This window comes from Arachis duranensis, chromosome 5, assembly GCF_000817695.3.
Source record: "Arachis duranensis cultivar V14167 chromosome 5, aradu.V14167.gnm2.J7QH, whole genome shotgun sequence".
NCBI lineage: Eukaryota > Viridiplantae > Streptophyta > Magnoliopsida > Fabales > Fabaceae > Arachis > Arachis duranensis.
This window is the reverse complement of record NC_029776.3, coordinates 103,234,763-103,255,671: the sequence shown is the minus strand read 5'-3', so window position 1 is coordinate 103,255,671 and position 20,909 is coordinate 103,234,763. Positions and strand designations below refer to the sequence as shown.

The 20,909-nt window shown below is 32.1% G+C and overlaps 1 protein-coding gene, 1 long non-coding RNA gene and 2 other non-coding genes across 11 annotated transcripts; all 4 read left to right on the top strand.

Annotated features, from left to right (window-relative positions):
* Nucleotides 1-826: 826 nt before the first annotated feature.
* On the top strand, nucleotides 827-8,605 carry LOC107491243 (uncharacterized). The gene is made up of 2 exons (XR_008009634.1): nucleotides 827-953; nucleotides 8,240-8,605. It is a non-coding gene; the product is annotated as an uncharacterized LOC107491243 (long non-coding RNA).
* LOC127748275 (small nucleolar RNA R160) lies at nucleotides 1,261-1,341 on the top strand. Its single transcript, XR_008010217.1, has one exon. It is a non-coding gene; the product is annotated as a small nucleolar RNA R160 (small nucleolar RNA).
* On the top strand, nucleotides 1,574-1,652 carry LOC127748274 (small nucleolar RNA R160). The gene has a single exon (XR_008010216.1). It is a non-coding gene; the product is annotated as a small nucleolar RNA R160 (small nucleolar RNA).
* A 924-nt stretch (nucleotides 8,606-9,529) lies between the features above and the next one.
* LOC127747433 (uncharacterized) lies at nucleotides 9,530-15,465 on the top strand. 8 transcript variants are annotated; one of them, XR_008009232.1, is made up of 9 exons: nucleotides 9,531-9,933; nucleotides 10,007-10,275; nucleotides 11,930-12,224; nucleotides 12,945-13,217; nucleotides 13,806-14,043; nucleotides 14,122-14,337; nucleotides 14,500-14,577; nucleotides 14,690-14,791; nucleotides 14,904-15,465. XR_008009232.1 is itself a non-coding variant. In XM_052261280.1 (4 exons), the coding sequence occupies exons 2-4, from the start codon at nucleotides 10,176-10,178 to the stop codon at nucleotides 13,090-13,092; spliced, it is 543 nt and encodes a 180-aa protein (XP_052117240.1). In that variant the 5' UTR covers nucleotides 9,537-9,933; nucleotides 10,007-10,175; the 3' UTR covers nucleotides 13,093-13,431. The 8 variants fall into 8 exon arrangements, 1 of the variants encoding a protein (XP_052117240.1); XR_008009231.1 differs by having other exon boundaries at nucleotides 14,500-14,593; XR_008009230.1 differs by having other exon boundaries at nucleotides 14,500-14,602.
* The last annotated feature ends 5,444 nt before the right edge of the window (nucleotides 15,466-20,909 follow it).

Sequence of the window (20,909 nt, the reverse complement as noted above, 5' to 3'; positions counted from 1 at the left end):
AAATATAATTAACAAATTATAATTAATTGATAGATATAAATCATAATAAATTATATTAATATTTAAATATTTAATTAAATTAATTAATTGATATAATTAAGTTATTATGATAAATTATATTCAACAAATTAAAAAAATAATAATTAAATATAAAAATTTGATTTTTATATAATAAAATAGATGAAATAGATTATTATATAATGGTGAGAAATTCTAAAGGTGTATAAAATATATTCTTTGTTGTGGTGGCTTATCAAACACTCGTCTCAAATTTAATAGATACTGAGTTGTTGGGAGAGCTAGATATAAGACACAAGCGGAGTAAGAGAACTAAAATAAAATCCACCATTTGCAATATCTCTATCTTAATCTCTTATTTAAATATGTTATATTTATACTTTAGTATTACAAAATTCTACTAATATTATCGATACTTAGTTCACTCCCTTCTTTTATACTTGTTAACTAGTAATTTTTTTTTAATTGCATGGAAAATACAAATGAAAATGATAATCACACAATGCATGTAAATTATCTTTTAAAATTATTAACCACCCTCTCAAAAAGAAAACTGGAAAAAAAGAAAAAAAATTATATAAATATACTACTCCGTATTGTTGGGCCAGCATAGTAATCCAAACTAAATTAACATACAAATTATTGTTCGGCCACGAATATTGATAAAGCTAGACACTATTATTGGGCCTGAATAGTATCCCAATATTATTTACCAAATTTTTAAAGCCCTAAATTAAAGCCCCAAAAAATAACCCCTAAAGTATTTACCAAAACCCTAAATCTCATTGCCGAAAACAAAAACGCCGTAAACCCTAATTGGAACCTTAGTAGGCTAGTACTGAGTATAAGAGGTTCCTCTATCCACAAACTCTTCTATAAGATGCAGCCGCGGCGTCGCAGCTTCAGTTCCATTGGACAAATGCTTAGCCGCTTCTGTAAGTTACCCTTTGATTCGAGTCCTTTTGCGCACGAAATCAATTCTATTATTTCATTTACTGATGCATCACGTAGCCCCTTGCATCTTCAAGTTTAGTTGCAAGGAAATTACGAGAGAAGGTTTTCAAGGTGCTAAATTTACCCCCGGCATTATTTGTTTAGCGCTTTTTGGCGATAAAAAGAGGGTTTTTTCTCGCCCAGTTGACTTTCTTTAATGCCGAATAGTACTCAACCAGTTTGTTTGATTGATTATATTAGCGTTTGTGTGGTTTAATTTTTGATAGTGATATATCCTTCATTGAGCAAAGCAAAATGATGAAGTTTTATGTCTGAAACTGATGTGGAATTCTTTGGTTTCATATAGGTCTTCAAAGTTCTCTGATTGCTTTGATCTATGCATTGCTTTAAATTTGAATTAGGTAGTTTTGGTTCAATTGATTTTCTCTTTTGGTCCTTTTTTGTTTCGGTCATATGGTTTCCAATCTTCAAGATTCTTAGGGATTTTTTTTTCTTTTAATTTTCTACTTTTCGTACCTTATATTAACTTTTCTTTTCCAGCTATATCTATTTAAATTTTAGACGTTGAAACAAAACTAAACATTGGATTTAGTTGAAAGCAGGCAAAATGATGAGGTTTTAATATCTGAATATTATGTGGATTACCAATTCCCAATGGTCTTCAAAGTTCTCTGATTGCTTTGCTGATCATATTGCTATTGGAAAATGCCATTTTCATTCTAAACAGAATGCTTTATTTCATCATAATCCTTGAAAGCACAAGGGATGGACCGGCATTATTTATAAATGGTTTTTGTGCTCACTTCTCCATAGGCATCGAACAAACTCACTTTTGTATGGTGTGTGACTGTGACTCATCTCATATAATGGTGGAGAAGAATGAGTTGGCTGGTTGTGCATGAATAAATGAGTATATAGACAGCACAAATGTTTTGGATAAAATCTTTCATACATGTTGGAGGGCATTGTTGTCTCCTCTAGTTTCTTTGCAGTTTTCTCAAGCATTGAAAATAAACCATTATGATTAGAATGTTACTACTACGAGAATAAAGAATAGCTAATGTACCACAAGCACCAAAATTCTTAATCTGGCGTGCAATAGTCTGTCAGATTATACGAGCATGGTGCAACAATATTCCTTTTGCCTTGTTTCTTCATGCTTTGTTTGTCTTCTATAAGAATGACATTTGAAGCTGAACTTGGCAGAACATTTAGTGTTGTAGTTAAGTTCTCCTAATTTGTGCTGACATGCTTGTAAATCTGCATCAACGTATGATAAAAGGGAGGGTGTGAGGACTGAGGAGGAAGCATATACTACGGTCGAAGCATATACTACGCTTAGAAACAGAGGTGTATAACCCCTTAAATTACAGGTTATGAATAGTCTGTCCTTCGAGAAAATTTAGCTATGTGTCTTTTCTCGGCGTAAAACAAAACTTATGAAGCATTTCAAACCAATAAATCCTATCTCAAGTAATCTTTAAGAGCCAAGTTATGATCCATCAATGTTGGCTAATTTTTTTTGTATAATTTTACAAAAAAAACTTCCTTTTTTTAGTCTCTATCTTTATCATTTTCACTTCAAATTTTTACTCTAAATAAACCTAAAAGTACCTTATGTTTAACTTTTTCCAAAACTATAATTATCAACCTTATCAATTAACTCCTTCAAACAACCTAGCTGATCATACTCTAACCACTACTTAGCCAGGTCCAAAATAAGCAAAGCCTAATCAACAGACATCAATCGGATTGACATCTGTTCGACCTAATAAGAGGTCATACCTAATAAGAGGTCAGACACGATGACGTTATATAAGTCCTACTTACCAGGAGATCTCAACAATATTTCTAATAAAAGGGGATGGTGATCCACCATTAAAGGTGGAGTCACTCTAAAAAGTGGTTGTTGACTTTATCTCTATTATGCTATGACACCTTCGGATATACTTTGAATTCAATCTACAAAAAAATCTTCATAAAACTCGTGCTAACTTAAGCATTGGAGTCTTTTGCAGGTACCGCATCCACTTCCTCACGAGGAATTTGGATGGCGGCACCTCGATACCAACAGAAGTCGGATGCTGCTTCAAAGGGAGACTCTCAGACGATCAACGCAAAAACAGACATACGACATCTGAATTCGAGCCAAAACGTCCCAACGACAATCATGCAATAGTAATACCCCCGCAGCAAGATAGAGTGGACAGTTTTATTGGGGAAAGGACTTTGCGAAGTCCTCAACCTTTAAGAATCAACTTAGAAATACACCTAGATGAGGACGTGTAAATTGACATCCAACAGAACTCATGAGACTACTATACAGACACCATGGCCGACTAAAACAACTTGAGCAGATAGAACGACAAAGAGAAGCTGAAAGAGACTTAAGAAGGGAAGTACGACGGCCACGAGGGAAGAAAAGCTTTTGAAATTAGAAGTTGACCTCTGAGGTTGGAGTAATCATGCAGATTGGGAAAAAATCATTTTAGAGGGGAAGATCCATTCATTGAAGAGATTATGTGGGCTAGTGTTGCCAGAAACTTTTAGAGTCCTGACATGGACCTCTATGATGGAAAGACTGATCCGAGACACCATCTAAGCAACTTTAAAAGTTAGATGTACTTGGTTCGCGCATCAGATGCAACTCATTGCAAAGCTTTTCCGACGATGTAAACCAAGGTGGCAATGAAGTGGTTTGACAGTCTACTATCCAAGTCCGTAACCTGCTTCGACGATCTTGTAAGAAAGTTTCTCACTCGATTCTCCGTTCAGATAGACAAAGTCAAATACACTCCAAGCCTCCTAAGAGTCAAGCAGGAGGTCGGAAAAATTCTCCGAGCTTACATGGAAATATTCAACAAAGTCTTCTTAGAGATCCAAACTTTGCCTATAGAGGCAGTGATAATAGGGCTAGTTAATGGCCTCAAAGAAAGACCATTCTCCCAATCCATATCAAAGCGACACCTGACCTCCCTGTACGAGGTACAAGAGCGAGCATAAAAGTGCATCAACATGGAAGAAAATGTTCGACTAAGAGAACCTACTCCTAAGCAAAATCTTCCTTACTAGATTCGAGATAAAAAAGAGAAGAAAAAGGATGAGTACAACTCGGACAAGTCTTGAAGATATCATAACTACACCCCTTGCGAGTCTCCCTTGTTGACATCTACAGAGAGATCTACCATACCGAGAAGCTTCCACCTCATCGTCCCATCAAAAACAATAAAGATGGAAGTCGGGCAGAGGACTACGAATATCACAAGATATATGGACATTTCACAAATGATTGCTACAACTTGAAAAATGTGATAGAAAAACTGGCCAGAAAAGGTCGGTTAGAAAGATACTTGGCAGAAAGATCAGATGATCAAGGGAAAAGAAAAAAAGTGAAGGAAGATAGGAGTCGACGAGATTGGCCGCCACAAACTCTTGATAGACACATCCACATGATAATAGGAGGATTTGCAAGAGTTGGAATAACTAAGTCTTCTTGCAAAAGGCATTTGAAAAATGTCTACCAAGTCAGGGAGGAAGTTGAAGTCCCCGACTTGCCCACTATTTCCTTCATGAAAGAAGATGCGCAAGGTATAACACCGGGGCACGACGATCCCGTTGTGATCACAATAATACTCTAATGTAAATTTTCACAAGATTTTGGTGGACCAAGGAAGTTCCCCCGACATCTTGGAAGAAAAGGAATTTAGTGCATACCCCGACAATCTTTTTTGGTTGGGAGACATGCCCATCTGATCTCTTGGCTTCATTCCACTACTCGGCACTTTTGATAAATGATGCATGAGCATCTTATACCTCTTTTCTAGTTGTTTTTATATTGTTTTTAGTTAGATTTTATTAAGTTTTATCAGATTTTAGTGCAAAATTCACCTTTGGATGCTACATTGAGTTTTTCTTTTATTGTCATGGTTTTAAGTGAAAATCGGAGCAATTTGGAGAAGCCTGGAGAAAGAGACGAAAATGCTGTCAGCTCCCCTTTGGGCGCTGAATGCCCAACCTGGTGTTCAACGCAAGCAAGGGGGCTAGAGTCAGAAGCGCACACTTCCTCTTGGGCATTCAACGCCAATCCTAGCGTTTAACGCCAGCTTGCTGTCCGAGCCATTCACCAATTGGGCCTTCAAGTAGATTTCGCACTCCCTAAGCTTATTTTATCTTTGTAATTTTTATTTTAAAATAATATATTTTAGGTTTAGAATTTATTATTAGATTAGTAATTATTTTAACAATGAATAATTCATTATATGGCAAACTATAAGTGATTAAACCCTAATTCCTTAGTGATTTAATCTCTTCTGATCCTCATCAAACGCCACTCCCGAGGTCATTCAATTCGAATTGGAGGGTGAAGTTTAGAAAGCTAGTTCATACCACAAAGGCCCTAATCACTCCAGATTTTGGCTGAATAGATGTTGCTTATTCCCATCAGGTTGGGGATTAGCTGTCTAGGAGGTGTGTTCTCAAGCTGTAGTTCAAGCGAGATAACTCTTCTGAGAATCACAAGAACTCATGTAGAAAAAAGGGTCTTACTCTGTTCCACCCAGTTTCATAAGATTAAGAACGAAAACACACTTTAGAATTGAATCCAATATATATTAAAATAGAAGAATAATAATCTTAATCCATAAAAATAAACAGAGCTCCTAACTTTAACCAGGAGGTTTAGTTGCTCATAACTTTTAGAGAAAATAGGGTTCTGAAAAAGTGTGGAAGGAAGAAGATTCTAAACCTAATTGATCTCTTCCTTTAAATACTATCCTAATAATAAATGCGAAACCTAAAAGATATTATTTTAAAATAAAGATTACAAAGATAAAATAAGATAAAACTAATAAGTGCTAAATCCATTTTGAGACCCAATAAAGTGTAATTCGGACTACTTGCTGGCGTTCAACTCCAGGAATGGGCGTTGAACGCCAGAGAGGGAAGCGTGCTTTTGATCTTATGCCCCCTACCGGCGTTGAACGCCAGGTGGGCGTTCAGCGCCCAGGGGGGAGCTGCCAGCATTTTCTTTTTCTGCCCCAAGTTTTTTCAAACTGCTTCGAATTTCACCTAAAATCATAAAAATACAAGAAAAATTCAAAGTAGCATCCAAAGGTGATTTTTGCACTAAAATCAAGTAAAAGTAATTAGAATCTAACTAAAAACAACATAAAAATGACTAGAAAAAGGGTATAAAATGCTCACGCATCACAACACCAAACTTAAACTGTTGCTTGTCCTCAAGCAACCAAAAATAATATATGACCAAGGAAGAGAAAACACACAAGATTCGAGTTGTCAATCAAGCTCAGGTCTATTTGCTGAATGGAGCTATTGGCACTCTATTTCTGAATAGCTTTGGCATCTCACTCCTTTGAAGCTTAAAAATATTGGTGTCCTTCAAAACTAGAACTCGGATGATATTATTGGTTCTCTTCTCTAGGCTTTAGCTGATTCTTGAACACAGCTTTTCTTTTCTTTGGTGTTTTGCACCTTTCAGCCTAGTCGTGACTCTAAGTGTTTTGTCTTCAAGATTAACTTGAAACAGGAACTCCACAAGCACTTAACTGGGGGAATCTTTTGGGTTCGAATTTTTCTTTTTATTTCTCCTAGACAGTGGTGCTCAGAACCTTAGGCATACTCTATAACAGTAATGGGTCACGACTTTAAGTGTTCAGTCTCAAGGGTTACTTGACACTTTCACACCAAAAGCATATGGTTAGGGAAAACCACTCTTTTGAGCTTTAGATCAGTTTTGACCCTTCTAACCATTGATGCTCAAAGCCTTGAATCTTTTTCTTTTGATTTTTCTTTTTGTTTTCAATTCTTTTTGCTGTTTCTTTTGTATCAAGAATCAATCTTTTCTTATTTTAAAGAATCAATAATATTTCTCCAAATTCCTATTCCTCAAGAACCAATTTACTCAACTTCAATATCAAACATGCATAATTAATTCATACATTCAGAAATAGAGATAAGGCTACCACATCAATGTAAATAGAATAACTCATAATATAACTTAAGATCTTATGTATTTTGCTACTTCTTTTTCAATAGATCTTCCTTTTAAGCTTGATGCGTGATACATAAGACATCTTGAAAAAGTTTCAAAAATAAACTACTAAACTAGAAAGCAAAGAAATCCTAAGAGTGATCATGCAACTAGAATAGAAAACAGATAACATAATGAAATACTAGGAAAATAGAGATAAAATAAAGATAGGGTGAATGAAACTAGATCACCTCAGTGATGGCAGCTATTGCTCCCTCCGGAGAATCCTCTGGAGCGTTTAAGCTCCTCAATATCATGTCCTTGCGTCCTCTGCTTCATCATCTGAATGAGGAGGGCAGACTAATCTTGATGTTCTTGCCTTAGCTGATCAACTGATGATGTCAACTCCCCTAGATATGTGGAGAGGGAAGTACATCACTTGAGGCATCTCCGGAATATCCTGTGGAGGTGGTGGAACTGGCTCTTGCTGCGGTCCTTACACGAGCTCCCTAGCGTGCTCCATACCCTTCTTTGTGGTTGGCCTTTCCTTGTTGATCAGGGTATCTCCCTCTATGTGAGCTCCAGCTGCTACACATAAGCGGCGAATGAGATGAGGGAATTCCAGCCTCGCAGAGGTGGAAGGCTTGTCAACTACTCTGTAAAACTCCTAAGGGATTACCTCATGTACTTCCACCTCATTGTTCGCTCGAGTATAACCTCAGAGCGGTTACTCGTAGGGAAGATAGAGCATTGGATGAACTCCAACCATCCACTAGTTACTGGCCTAAGGTCAAGCCTACCCAGCTGGTAAGGCCGACCTTGAACATCCTCCTCCCCTGAGATCCAGGTAAGCAGATGTCAGCAAGGACTTGATCCAACCTTTGGTTAATATTGACCCTTTGGTAGGGATTGATGATTGTCTCTTTTAAGTATCTGTAATATCGGATACATAAGAAAATCAAGATAACATCAAGTGTATATAATAGGATAAGGTTGAAAAAGCTGCTTCATCATATCATATCATGTGTGAAAGTTTCCATTATTTTTTTATGGTTAACGAATAACGAGATTCTCAACTTCTGTTATAAGCACGCTATGAGAATAGTCTTATTGATGAACTTGATATTGTTTCTCGAGAGGAATTCATTCTCATAGAAAGAAAACTTACAAAACTCTGGGAACGTAAACGAAACAAGATGTCTATAATGTTAACACTAACCATGTTTTCTGTATAAGTTGTCTTGACGTGTAATTGTTTGGCTATGATGTAACTTTAAGGTCTATCTTAGGAGAAGATTCAAGAGACAACAAAAGAGATAGGGGAGATAGTTCAGGATTCAATGGAAGAAGAAGACGTCGTGCCCGACGTCAACTCTAATGAGGTTGTTTCAACTGGACACAATGATTCCTTCCTAAGTTTTGACCTCAATAAAATACTAGAAGAGAATGAGGTCTTTTGATTGAGAATAATTGATTTTTTGCATTGGTTTTTAAAGACCAATTGTGTGGGCTGTAATTTGATTTTATCAGTGGATATGTTTGAATCTTAACAGACCTTCATTGTTGGTATTTATTCAACTCATTTGGCTCAGGTCACTGGAGACCTAACATTCTCTTAATAGGAATGCTTGGAGTTTTTCTTCATGACTACACTTTGCAATGTTGAAATTGGCTATCTTTATTGAAGTTGTTATTTAAGTTTGTTGACCATCATTTTCCTCAATCCACATTACGTATTAAAATTAGCCACAGTTAGCACTAAGATGCTTAAACTAACAACTGCAAATAAAAATAAACAAAAAACTAAAACATTTCATATCCTATTAATGCATCATGCATTAGATATAATGATTACAGAAAATGTTATAAAAAATATATTGATTTTAATTTTCAAATTTTTATGTATTAATTAATATTATAAAAAATGAAAAATTATAAATTTTTATCGATAATAATTTTAACATATGTTCTGAAAATAAATATTAGCTAAAATCTATTCTTAAGCATCTATTGAAAATATTTATTTGTATAAGTTCTGATAAATATAAGTATAAATTTATTTGAATGAGTTTTGAAAAAAATAAGTGATATCTTTTTAAAAAAATCTTTTAAAGGGACCTTATTTGACATTTAGATATCCTATGTAGTGAGTACTTTTTGTTTACTAGTTATATTTAAGTTCAATGAAGTAAAAATATGTATTTATTTATTTTTTATTTTAAAAACTTAAGTTTTATATATCAGTATTGGTCTACTGATAAATCACCAACTTCTATATCACTCTTTTAATATTGGTCTATATATATACATTCTAATATTATTAATTTAAAATTTTTTTAAATATGATACCTTTAATAAAGTACTTTCCTATATATACACACTATTATTATTAGGTTTAATTACTCTGTTGGTCCTTATAGTTTTATCGGATTTTCAATTAGATCCCTATATTTTTTTCTTTTCAATTAGGTCCCTGTACATTATTTTTTTTCAATTTAGTCTCTATCGTGACAAAATCGTATGAGTTAACAGAATATTCTGTTCAACAATCGAATATTCTCATGTTTGAATTAAAATAACTAATTAAATCCACTCCTATTTTTTCAAAATGACAAAACTATCCTTAGCATTTTGCCCCCAAATTAAAGAACCCTAGGCAGCACTTGCTCTCTTAATCCAGTGGCGTTTCTCCACCGTTCATCTGCGTCGTCATCCTTCTACGTCGTTGTCATCGTTTTTTTCTGGGCGGCTTGAGCGTCGGTCGTCCGTCATCTTTGGTTTGCACTGCTCTGCTCTACTCTGTTTGTCTTTGGTCTGCGCTGCGATGTACTGCGCGTGCTCTGTTCGTCGTGTTCCATCACCTCACCTGGCAATAAAAGTAATAATGGAAGAGTGACGTGGGTAGGATGCAGCGTCTTGCTTGACATCATTGACGGTGACCGTCTCGTCTTCGATCGCCTCTCCCCCGCTGCGTAAGTTCTTCTTCTTCTTCTTTAATTAATTAACTAACTTAATAATAATAACAATAATGTTTTCGTTATGCAGGAAATTGAAGATTGGGAATAAGAACTGCTCTCTCCAACTGTTAATCGGCACTCGCTTCAATTCTCTCTTTCAACTCAATAGCACTTCCCTCTCTCCTTTTATACCTTCCCCTCAAGGTATCTATGCTTATGCATCATTGCTGATGCTACTAACAATGAGGAAATAAAAGATGATGGTCAACCGAATCTCGAATCCAAGGATAATCATAAATTGGTTGACAATAACACTACACAAACCCTCACTGGTAAAGATATTGAAGCCATGCGAAGGTAACATTTTATGCAATCCTTATTTAGATGTGCAAAAGAAAATGTTTATTAAAACATTATTAACTGCTCGTGATATATTACTTGAAGAACTTTAAAGACTTAGTAAAGCAATTGATCAAACTCTTGATATTTCAGAATTTCTGTTAAATATAAACAAAATGAACTCATTAAATTCCATACTTGCAGAAAATCAAGTTTTGCCACAAAGAAAATCACAAGATGGCCAAGAGGTTTTATTTTTTTTTCATTTTCAACTTATATATGAATTACTATTTCCGTTTTAAAATAACTAAGGTTAATTCATCCAAATTGGTACCAAATTTGTACAGAGATTTAGTGTTGATTTTTTGAATACTAGAAACCTCAAATCTCTTAGTCAAAAAGAATTTTTGAAGTGTTTGAATTTATTAGGACATCAATTGTTCAACTTGTGGAACGAATTTTTGAAATTTCACAGGTTTGCTTTCTCATCTTATATTATTATTAATTTGATGGTTGATTGTTAAATATACATGCATGATTATATTTGGTCCAATGATATTCACTTGATAATATTATTTGACATGGTTTAATTTATGAATGTGTGGAAAAAATTTTGGACTGTTGCCATATGTTTTGTTTGAGAAAACTATGTGTAGAGAAAATTGGTTCTTTTTGTTTGAAAAACTATATAGAAATTATTTTTGTAAACAATTTTAGTTATCTTGTTGGGACACCTGATGATGATTCTGCTCTAATTTCCTTTGTTCCGAAAGCAAGCTAGCTATTATGCTTTGATTGAAGCTTTTGGTGGAAAGGACTATCTTGTTGGACACCTGATGAACTTAAGTCTGCGAATCCTTCTCGGCTCAGATACCGGCCGTTATCAATGTTATTGTTGATCCCTATGCTGGTTCAAAGAGTGGGAGGCTACAATACAATAATTGATTTTCAGATTATCTGTATTATACTGAAATTACATTTTCTATGGTTTTCGTTTTTACAAATACATAGCCTTGAGATTTTCTATGGTTTACCATGATATGATAAAGACACAAATTATATTCCATGAATCCATACAGATGTAAAATGTTACATGATCATAATGAATACTTGAATAATAGAAGTTGAATTTTATATATACTTGTTACTACTATTTCTGTTTCATTTTATCCATTACTTTTTTTTGTATGTTCTTAAGATAAGGTATTTTAAAAGTCAAGAAAAAAGAGAAGGTATATTTGGTACAATTTGTATATCAATATGCAGAAGAATGATAGTGACAAAATAAAAAGGATTATAGGAATATTTTTCATGTCGTAGAATCATTGAATATGGATTATAGTAATATATTTCATTGAATATTTATAATTTTACTGAATTTTCAATTAGGTCTTTATACTTTTTTTGTTTTCAATTAGGTCCCTAAGGGTATACAAGTAATTTCACAATTCACTAATATTTTTTTAACGTTTAACGTTAACAGGGACTAAATTGAAAAAAAATTAATGTATAGGGACCCAATTAAAAAGAAAAAAAATATAAGGACCTAATTGAAAATTCGGTGAAACTATAGGGCCTGCAGAGTAATTAACCTTATTATTATTATTATTATTATTATTATTATTATTATTATTAAAGGCCCATAGCTGATAAACTAATAATACAATTTCAGTCCTCTCAAACGCAGAACCCACACCTTCTTCCTTAATCCCTATTTTCGAAACTAATGCCCAAGTCCTCGCTGAGCACTACAAGCTATTAACGTACAACAATTTTCTTTTGATCATCATCGCTGATCGGAAGTGCTCGGAGCCGTTGTGCCGTCGGCTGCCGCATCTTCGTCGCACCTATTTCCGTCCAGAAGGCTTGTCGTCCTCGCAATCGAGATCCTTGACGCGTCGTCAAGCCTACGTCCACATTCACAGCCTTCCTCTCTCACCAACAATTCCAATCCTCCCTAAATACCGGTAAGCACTACTGCTCTAGTGTTTAGAATACTGGCTGATATGTTATCAATGATTCTTTTCTGCAATTTTTGTTGGGTTAACTTGATGATTGAGTTCTGAGTTAACTTGTATAATTATTATTCAGTACATGAATAATATATTTTTTCGATATTACTCACTTATTTAAAAGTTTCACACCAAGCACTTCTGTACAAATTATTGATTAAGAATTGTTTGACATTTACACTTTGAATAATAATAATATAAAAATTACTAGTATATGGAACATATAGAAGAACTTGGACCTATTGGTGAATAAGGGGTGGTGAAGATATTGTGACTGGATTCACATCCAACAAAAAAAAAAAACACTTTAGGTTCAAGTGGCACTAGTAATAGTATGTTTGTTTTTAAGCTAACAAAGTAGGCCTCAATTGTACATGTCTCTATTATATGAACAAAGATAATAAAACAACAAAACAACGTCATTGAAAGTGATTATATTAATTAAAGGAAAATGCAGGGGCTGACCATAGGTGAAATGTTTACTTTAAGAGATTATAACTATATCTGCACTTTCTCTCCATCATATAAAGTGTGATGGACTTATAGCATGATTTAAGATTGCTGGTTTTTTCGTGTTTGTGCTTGTTTTTCCATTCAATCTTGTTAAAGTATTGTTACACACGTAATTGCTTTTCCTGTAACTTCCATTTTTTTTATTTTCATCTTTGATACTAGGAATTTAAGATGCCCAAGAAAGCTCGTTACACGAAAAAGACAGGATTGGCAACACCATGTTAGTAGCCTCCAACGGGAGCTTATGCATCTTTATCCTCCGCTAATGATGACTGGCTCGTTCCCCCGCCCAGTGATAGTGGCGTGCTAGCAGTGGCATCTTTGTGGCCATTTCGTCCGCCCTGGAGTGATCCAAGACCTGAGGCAGAGACCTGCGCCAATGGTGTACAAACATTGGAGTCATGCGATGAAGACTTGGACCCAGAGGCGAACGAGGTACAATCATTTGAACAACACATTGATAATATGTTTACTGCTGCTAATGCTCAGAAGCGCAAAAGACGCAAGACTACCAAGTTCTGAAATGTTGATGTCATTAGTAACAAATCCTAAACCTTAGTATATACAAAATGATTAGGCTCTGTTATTTTTATTTTTATTTTTATGAACTCAAACCAAAACAATGTATGGATTAATATACTTTAGATTGGAGTGGAGTACAGTTAAGTAACTTAAAATGAAAACTTTGTTGTCTGATAGATTATTTGTATAAAGGAGTGAAATAGCTTAAAGAATTTGGAATATAAACAATAAGGTATAAACTAAGAATTTAGATGTTGCTTTTCATATTAAGTGATCTATTATTGTTGGAGATGTTAATGAGTACTCTCCTTTCATATTAAACTAAGTACTCGATCTCTTTTCATATTAATTTTTGTTGAGTACAAAGTCATAACTCAGGCTTTTGTTTCTTGAATACCAACTAAATAATGGTCATAATTTGAATGACTAGAATAAACACTTATTTATTTTTAACCTTTATAAGGGATTAAACACATTTGAATAAGGTTTTGGTTTTTATAGATTCTGATGGCATAATCAAACAAGATAAATTAAGTGTGATGGAAGCTGTGGAGCAGTCTCTTAATGGTAGAAAGATCATGCTAAGATTCAACGTGTCACTACAGCCAATCAGAGATTGTGCTGGTTTATTGAGTGGCGTTCTTGGAATGCTGGGGCTGATTACAACAAATTTTTTATCTGTGAAAAATTTTGAAAAAGGGTGACGGACAAAGACATGGTGTATAATGATTGTATAAAGGTAATAATTTTCAGATTTTTTAAATTAAATCAATTCTTTCATTATATAATTACTAACAATTTGAGCTTATCGTTGTAGGAAATGTTCCACTCTGATGAAGATATAGGTGGAAGAATCAAGAAAATTTTTTTGCATAGCATGGGAAAGTCCTGGAAGGAGATAAGGGGTAGGTTGTATGACAGTTATTACAAACCAACAAGGATGCTTGAGAAAAATCTTGAAGACTGCCCGGTGGGTATTGATACGGAGCATTGGAGATAGTTCCTTGATTATCGCAATGACCCTAACATAAAGGTAAGCTATTTTAAGTAGTATGAACATTTAAGTAGCCTTTGTTATTAGTCGAACTAGGTTTCAGATAAACATATATAAATATAACTGATAATAAGTTGAAAGGATTACATTATGACATTCAAGTTTCGTGCATAACCAATCTTACTGTTGATGGCATAAAAGGAGAAGTGCAGGGCAAAATGCTTTGAATCGATCGAAGCAACTTTACACCTACACTGACGGTTCTAAAAGTTTGGCTAGGTGAAGGGAAGAAGAAGTAATTTAGGTTTGAATGCATCTTTGAACAGTATTCTGGATTGTATCTTCTTTTATTGGGTTTAATACGATTATGGTATAAACTGTATTATCACAGTCAGAACTATAGGAGAGTTGAGTTGGTAGAAGAGAAATATGGATCTTACAGCACAAACAACCTGATGACACATATATACTTGAAGAAACTCAGAGGATTGATGTAAGTACTTACTGTTAATTCTTTATGTTGTAACATGTTGGTTTGGTTTATAAAAATGTGTTGAGTATGTTGTATTTCTAGTGTGATTGTGTATGCTTATTCGCGTTTGTAGGATAAAATATCTGAGGTTGAGCAACGTGATGAATCCACGAGATTATTGTCTGAAAATGATTTCCTTGCCTAAGCTCCCGAAAAAGAGCACTCGGGTAGAGTGTGTGGCGGAGGTTTTGGACCGACACCAAGTCAACTCTTCTGTCTAAGTTTGCAGCCACCAGTGGATGGAGCTCAAGCAGAAAAGGCCCAAAGGATGCTGATTAAACTTCAGGCAGAGGTGACGGCCAGCCGAGAAATTGAAAAGGAAGGTAGTGGAGGATGAAGTAGCAGCTGAGAAAATGAAAATGAAGACAGTGGATGATGAAATAGCAGCATAAAAGTTGAGAAAGAAGGCAGTGGAAGATGATGTAGCAACTGAGAAGATGAAGAGGCAGGCAATAGAGTGTGTGCTAACTTAGCTGATTCAATGGCAAGGTGGAAAATTGCCACCAGACATCGCTACACGGATGAATTCTTTGGATGGACATGAAGGAAAATAGAAATTAGGAGTCGTGTGAAATTTTATTTGAAGTATATGTTTAATTGACTATGCAACTTTATTAACTAGTAAAACACTTTTTTTTGTGACTAATAAAATACTTTATTGATACTAATATAAATATGTTATTCTATTTCGCAATTAAATATTCATGAATTCTCGGCTTTAATTAAATTTTTTGGAGAAAATTAATATGATTTATAAAAATAAAAAATAATCATAAAAAATATTCCCCGGGATAATTAAAGAAAAACAAATTAAAATATTGTAAATTAAAAATATACCAGCAATAAATAGCGGCGGTTTGTAACTGCCGCAATTAGATTTGAATAATTGGGTGGATAAAAAATGGTGGCAGTTTGAAACTGCTGCAAATATATTTTAAAAAATCATGGCATCAAATAGCAACGGTTACGGAGCGTCGCAAATATGTGCAAAAAACACCCTTGCCGCTATTCGAACCGACACAAAATACATAAACGGCGGCGGTTATACCAGCGTTATTGAAAACCGCCACAAATACAACCCCCGCGACCTTATGAGTGGCGTTCCTTGAGCCACTGGTGTTCTGTTTCGTGGTGGTTTGAAACCGCCACAAATTGGCAAAAAACTGCCGCTAAGCTTTGTTCGTGTTGTAGTGTGTATATTAGTTGGTTGGATGATTAGTGTGATAATTTGGCTGAGAATCCTGGTTTTAATTGATTATGTGAAGTTAGTTGAGACAGAAAAATAAGTTGATATATTGCAATGATTGTTAAATTGATGTGTGAATTTGAATTTGAGAGTTGTTGAAAGATTGGAACTTAAAGGGTTAAACCGTTTTCTTGAGATCCAATTTCTGAAATAAAGTAGTAACTTTGAAAACGAACCAATAACTCGATATTGAACGAAACTATATCGGGTTAAATGATGAGTAAACTAAAATAAGTATAGTTGCTACAGTTTAATTTTGAGAAGTTCGTATTAATTGGAGAATTAATTATGAATTTTTAAAGTTGGAATGTGAAATTTAATTTTCTGCATTACTTTTGAAAGGAGTCAGCAACTTTGAAAGGTTGTAACTAACTCGATGATGATTAGAATTACGTGGGATGAAATCTGGAGAGAATATTGAAGTGTCTAGGACTAGGTTGAAAAATTTCAGAGTTATTTCTTAAGTATAAAACTTATGGTGAATTTTTAAAATTTGGTCGTTAAAGCTATTTTTTTTAGAATTTTCAAATCAGGCAGCAAATTATTTGCTTCACTGTGATTTTGCAAGTTAAATTTTTAAATGAAACTAATTTTAAATTAAATTTTGGTAGTTGTAGTTTATTATCATAAAAGTTTAGAATTATTGGAGTTGTGGTTCAAAATGTATAAATTTTGAAATATGATACATTATGCAGTAAAAACTATATTCTGTTTTTTAAATCAGTGGCTTTGTAAAAAATATAACATCTAATTCTAGAAGGATACGGAGTTGCAACCAATTGGAAGTGAGAATTGTATATGTCTAGATGTCTAGTATATGTGGATTAAATTTTAGAGTTGTCCTAATTTTTGCTTAAAATACTATTCATCGTGCATAATTTATAAAAAAATGTGTTTCACTTTTATTATTAGTTAGAAGATAATATGTTTATCATGTTGATTTTTATTATTATTTAATTTATAAAAAAATAAATTAATAACCATATTATTACTTATCAACATATCAATACTGATAATAAATAAATAAATAATTATTTAATATTTAATATTTTAATATTATTTATTTTTATATGTTTTAATATATTTATAAGATTTTTTTGTTATTTTTATATACTACATATTTATTCTCACGGCTTAAGATTTTTGGATTCCTCAGTGATTATAACATTCTTCTAAGAGAGAAATGAGAGTTATAATATAGGCTTTTTTATTTAAATAAATTAATAGTAGAATCAAATTACTCGATTCTCCTAAATGGATTTCGAAAACGTGATTCCCCTAAATCATATAATATATAAATCGTCCTAGACTTTTATGTTTTAAATAATATATGAATCATGTTACCCTACGACAATTTATGCATGAAATGCATTACTCAAAAATACATAAATCGTCCCAAGCCTTTGTATGTTACAAAATGTATATAAATTGTCTTAGATCACCATGAGTTAGGTTTTTACCCTAAAGCTCACTACCTTAGCACGATTTACGTGTAACTAGTCACCCCCTCAAGACCCTAGCACCATTATGCGTTACTATGGTAAGGTACATTAGGCTAGGACGATTTACATTAAAAAACACAAAATTCATGACCATGGAACAATTTATGTACTAAAAGAAAAAATGATGAAAACACAAGTGATGAGGTGCAACATTCAGTAAAGCAGGTCGGAGTATTCGTAAATCCTTCAACGAATTTAGAAGATTTACGAAATAATATATTACCGAAGTAAATAAAACTACAATAAAAAATAAAATCCATATGAATAAAACCAAATAAAAAAATAAAAAATTTTAAATACAACATAAATATAGTACAATAAAAGATAAAAAAAAAGAATTTATATAAACAAAAAAAAAATATATCATAAAAATTAATAAAAATAAGAATTTATACAACAATATTTGTCGTATGAATAAAAAATACAATAAAAATAAATAAAAATCATATGAATAAAATCAAATAAAAATAAAAAAATTCATAAAAAATATACATATAAAAAATAGTATAGTAAATGATAAAAAAAACTCATATGAACTAAAAAATAATATGTACTCTAAAAATATAAGATAAACACACTAAAAATAATATAAAAAATATTTATCATGTATATAAAAAATACAATATGATCTTATATTTTTTATATTATTTTTTTAGTGTTCTGATCTTATATTTTTAGAGTACATACTATTTTTTAATAATTTATTATACTATTTTTTATATGTATATTTTTTATAAAATCTTTTTTTATTTTATTTGATTTTGTTCATATGATTTTTTTATTTATTTTTATTATATTTTTTTATTCATATGACAAATATTGTTATATAAATTCTTATTTTTATTAATTTTTATGATATTTTTAATTTTTTGTTTATATAAATTCTTTTTTTATCTTTTATTATGCTATATTTATATTATATTTATATTGTGTACAACATTTTTTATTTTTTATTTGATTTTCATATGAATTTTATTTACTTTTTATTGTAATTTTATTTACTTCTATAATATATTATTTCGTTAATCCTCTAAACTCGTTGAAGGATTTACGAACACTGTGACCTGTTTTTTACTACTGAACGTTATACTCTCACTTTTTCATCAAATTTTCCTCTGGTAATGAACTACAAAAATACATTCTCAGCCATCTTCTTAAAACTCTCAACTTAACTATGGATCGATATTTATGGTTCTTCTTTATTTATAACCTCTTTCAGCACATAAATTATTCCTTGATCATGAGTTTTGTTTTTTTTAATGTAAATTCTCCTAGTCTAATGTGTCTTACCATAGTAACACATAAATCGTACCAGAGTCTTGAGGGGTGACTAGTTTCACATAAATTGTGCTAGAGCAATAAGTTTTAGGATAAAAAACGCAACTCATGGTGGCCTAGGATGATTTATATACATTTTATAAAATACAAAGGTTTAGGACGATTTATGTGTTTTTGAAAAATGCATTTCATATATAAATCGTCCCAGGATAACATGATTCATATATTATTTAAAACACAAAAGTCTAGGACGATTTATATATTACATGATTTAGGGAAATCACGTTTTCGAAATCCATTTAGGAGAATCGAGTAATTTAGTTCTTCTATTAATTTATTTAAATAAAAAATCCTATAATATAATCATTAAACTCATAAAATTGAATTATTAGATATTATGTCAATTGATGACAAATTATATTATTCTCTCTTTAATACTTTTAAATTATAACATCTTTGCTTCTTGAAAATTTGAAATAATTCTCAATTATCAAACTAAATTCTTGAAACTTTAAATTCTAGCAAAGCTAGCACTAGGAAAAAAATAGTAAAATACTCAAACTAGCAGGTATAAACAAAATATATGAAATCTTAAAAGCACATTTTCAATACACATGTATGTATTGTTAATATTTTAAAGTAAAAAATTTAAAAATTTCTGTAAGATAATCTTAATATGTACTTTTAAGCACAAGTTAGCTAAATTCATATAAATTAAACCTAAATGTTTAATTACTGACTAGGGTTGTAACGAAACAATCTTTGCTTTCTATGTGTAAGACAAATTAAAGCCAAAAGCCACACTCATTCTGGTCGAAAACTTTTCCTCCCTTTTTCTTCGATTATTGTTGACTGTTGTCGGCGAAACCCTTCGAGTTCATTGAACTGAAAAATACTACTGAGGACCACCATAGTACATGTCACACTTTGTTTTATTTTTGTGTCATTGATAAAAAGTGTTCAAACAGCTTACAAAAGTTAGATGGCACGTTTATTGTCCCAACTCTTTTGAAGACACATTCTGTACGTATAAGCTTTTAGTTTGTATGGTTTGTACCAAAACCAAGCAGACCAATATTCATGAACATGCCTATAGCAGTGTATGCAGCAGCCAAAGTAATTGTCGGTTCTTAAATGCTACAAAACCATGGACAAGTTAGAAGGGAAAGTGTTGATCAAGAAAGGGGGGCTCTACTTTGAATGCCAGCTAAAAACATGTGCAACTTCAAGTTATCTCTTTTCTCTAATTAAGTATTATTTTGTATTAATTAGGAGAAGAGCTCGAATTTAGAAGAACATACGACTTCCACTAGGGAAGAAGAAAATTTAATTTCGAAGAAACATGACATACATATGCAATAATTAGTATGTTTAATGTTTAGACAGATAAGGGCAATTGTACATTTTCATCAATAAGACAATAATGAGATGAAATGTTTGAACAAGGTAAAATGTTTTATACTATTTTACATACAAAAATATCTTACTATATGTTATAATCACATCATAAAAATATCTGATTCCACTACTCATTATATTAAAAGATAACAAATACAAACATTTAATTAAATAATCGTAATTCTTTCATTTATTACATGTAATAGGAACTTTATACAAAAAAATTGAAAGGTGCTAGAAATCCTCTTTGATGCTGAATAAGAAACATTTGCCACAAGAAATTTAAACTATAGCTCAAAAATCAATATTTAAATGTGAATGAATTAAATAAAAAAATAAAATTCTGAAAAATTTATATAAAAAGAATACCAGCATCCTGAACTTAATGTAAAATAAATAAATAAACCCTAAAAATAATAAAAATTCAATTAATCTCTAGAAAATTTTAAATTGGACACTTTGATCATTAACAAATTTTTATTACTTTAAAATTTTTTAAGATGAATTAGTCTTTTTGTAATTAGACTAATTTATCTTATATATAATGATATTTATTAGAAATTTAATTACTTTATAACAAAATTTATTAAATAATTATTTATTCAACACATATATTAAATATTTTGTTATAAATAATAGAGAAATTAAATTGTTT

Excerpts from the sequence above, each read along its gene's own strand:
- LOC127747433 (XM_052261280.1), top strand. The coding sequence starts at position 10,176 with ATGATGGTCAACCGAATCTCGAATCCAAGGATAATCATAAATTGGTTG. Across the intron at positions 10,276-11,929 it reads GATATTGAAGCCATGCGAAG|TCCTCTCAAACGCAGAACCC; the intron begins GTAACATTTTAT and ends ATACAATTTCAG. Across the intron at positions 12,225-12,944 it reads CCAATCCTCCCTAAATACCG|GAATTTAAGATGCCCAAGAA; the intron begins GTAAGCACTACT and ends CTTTGATACTAG.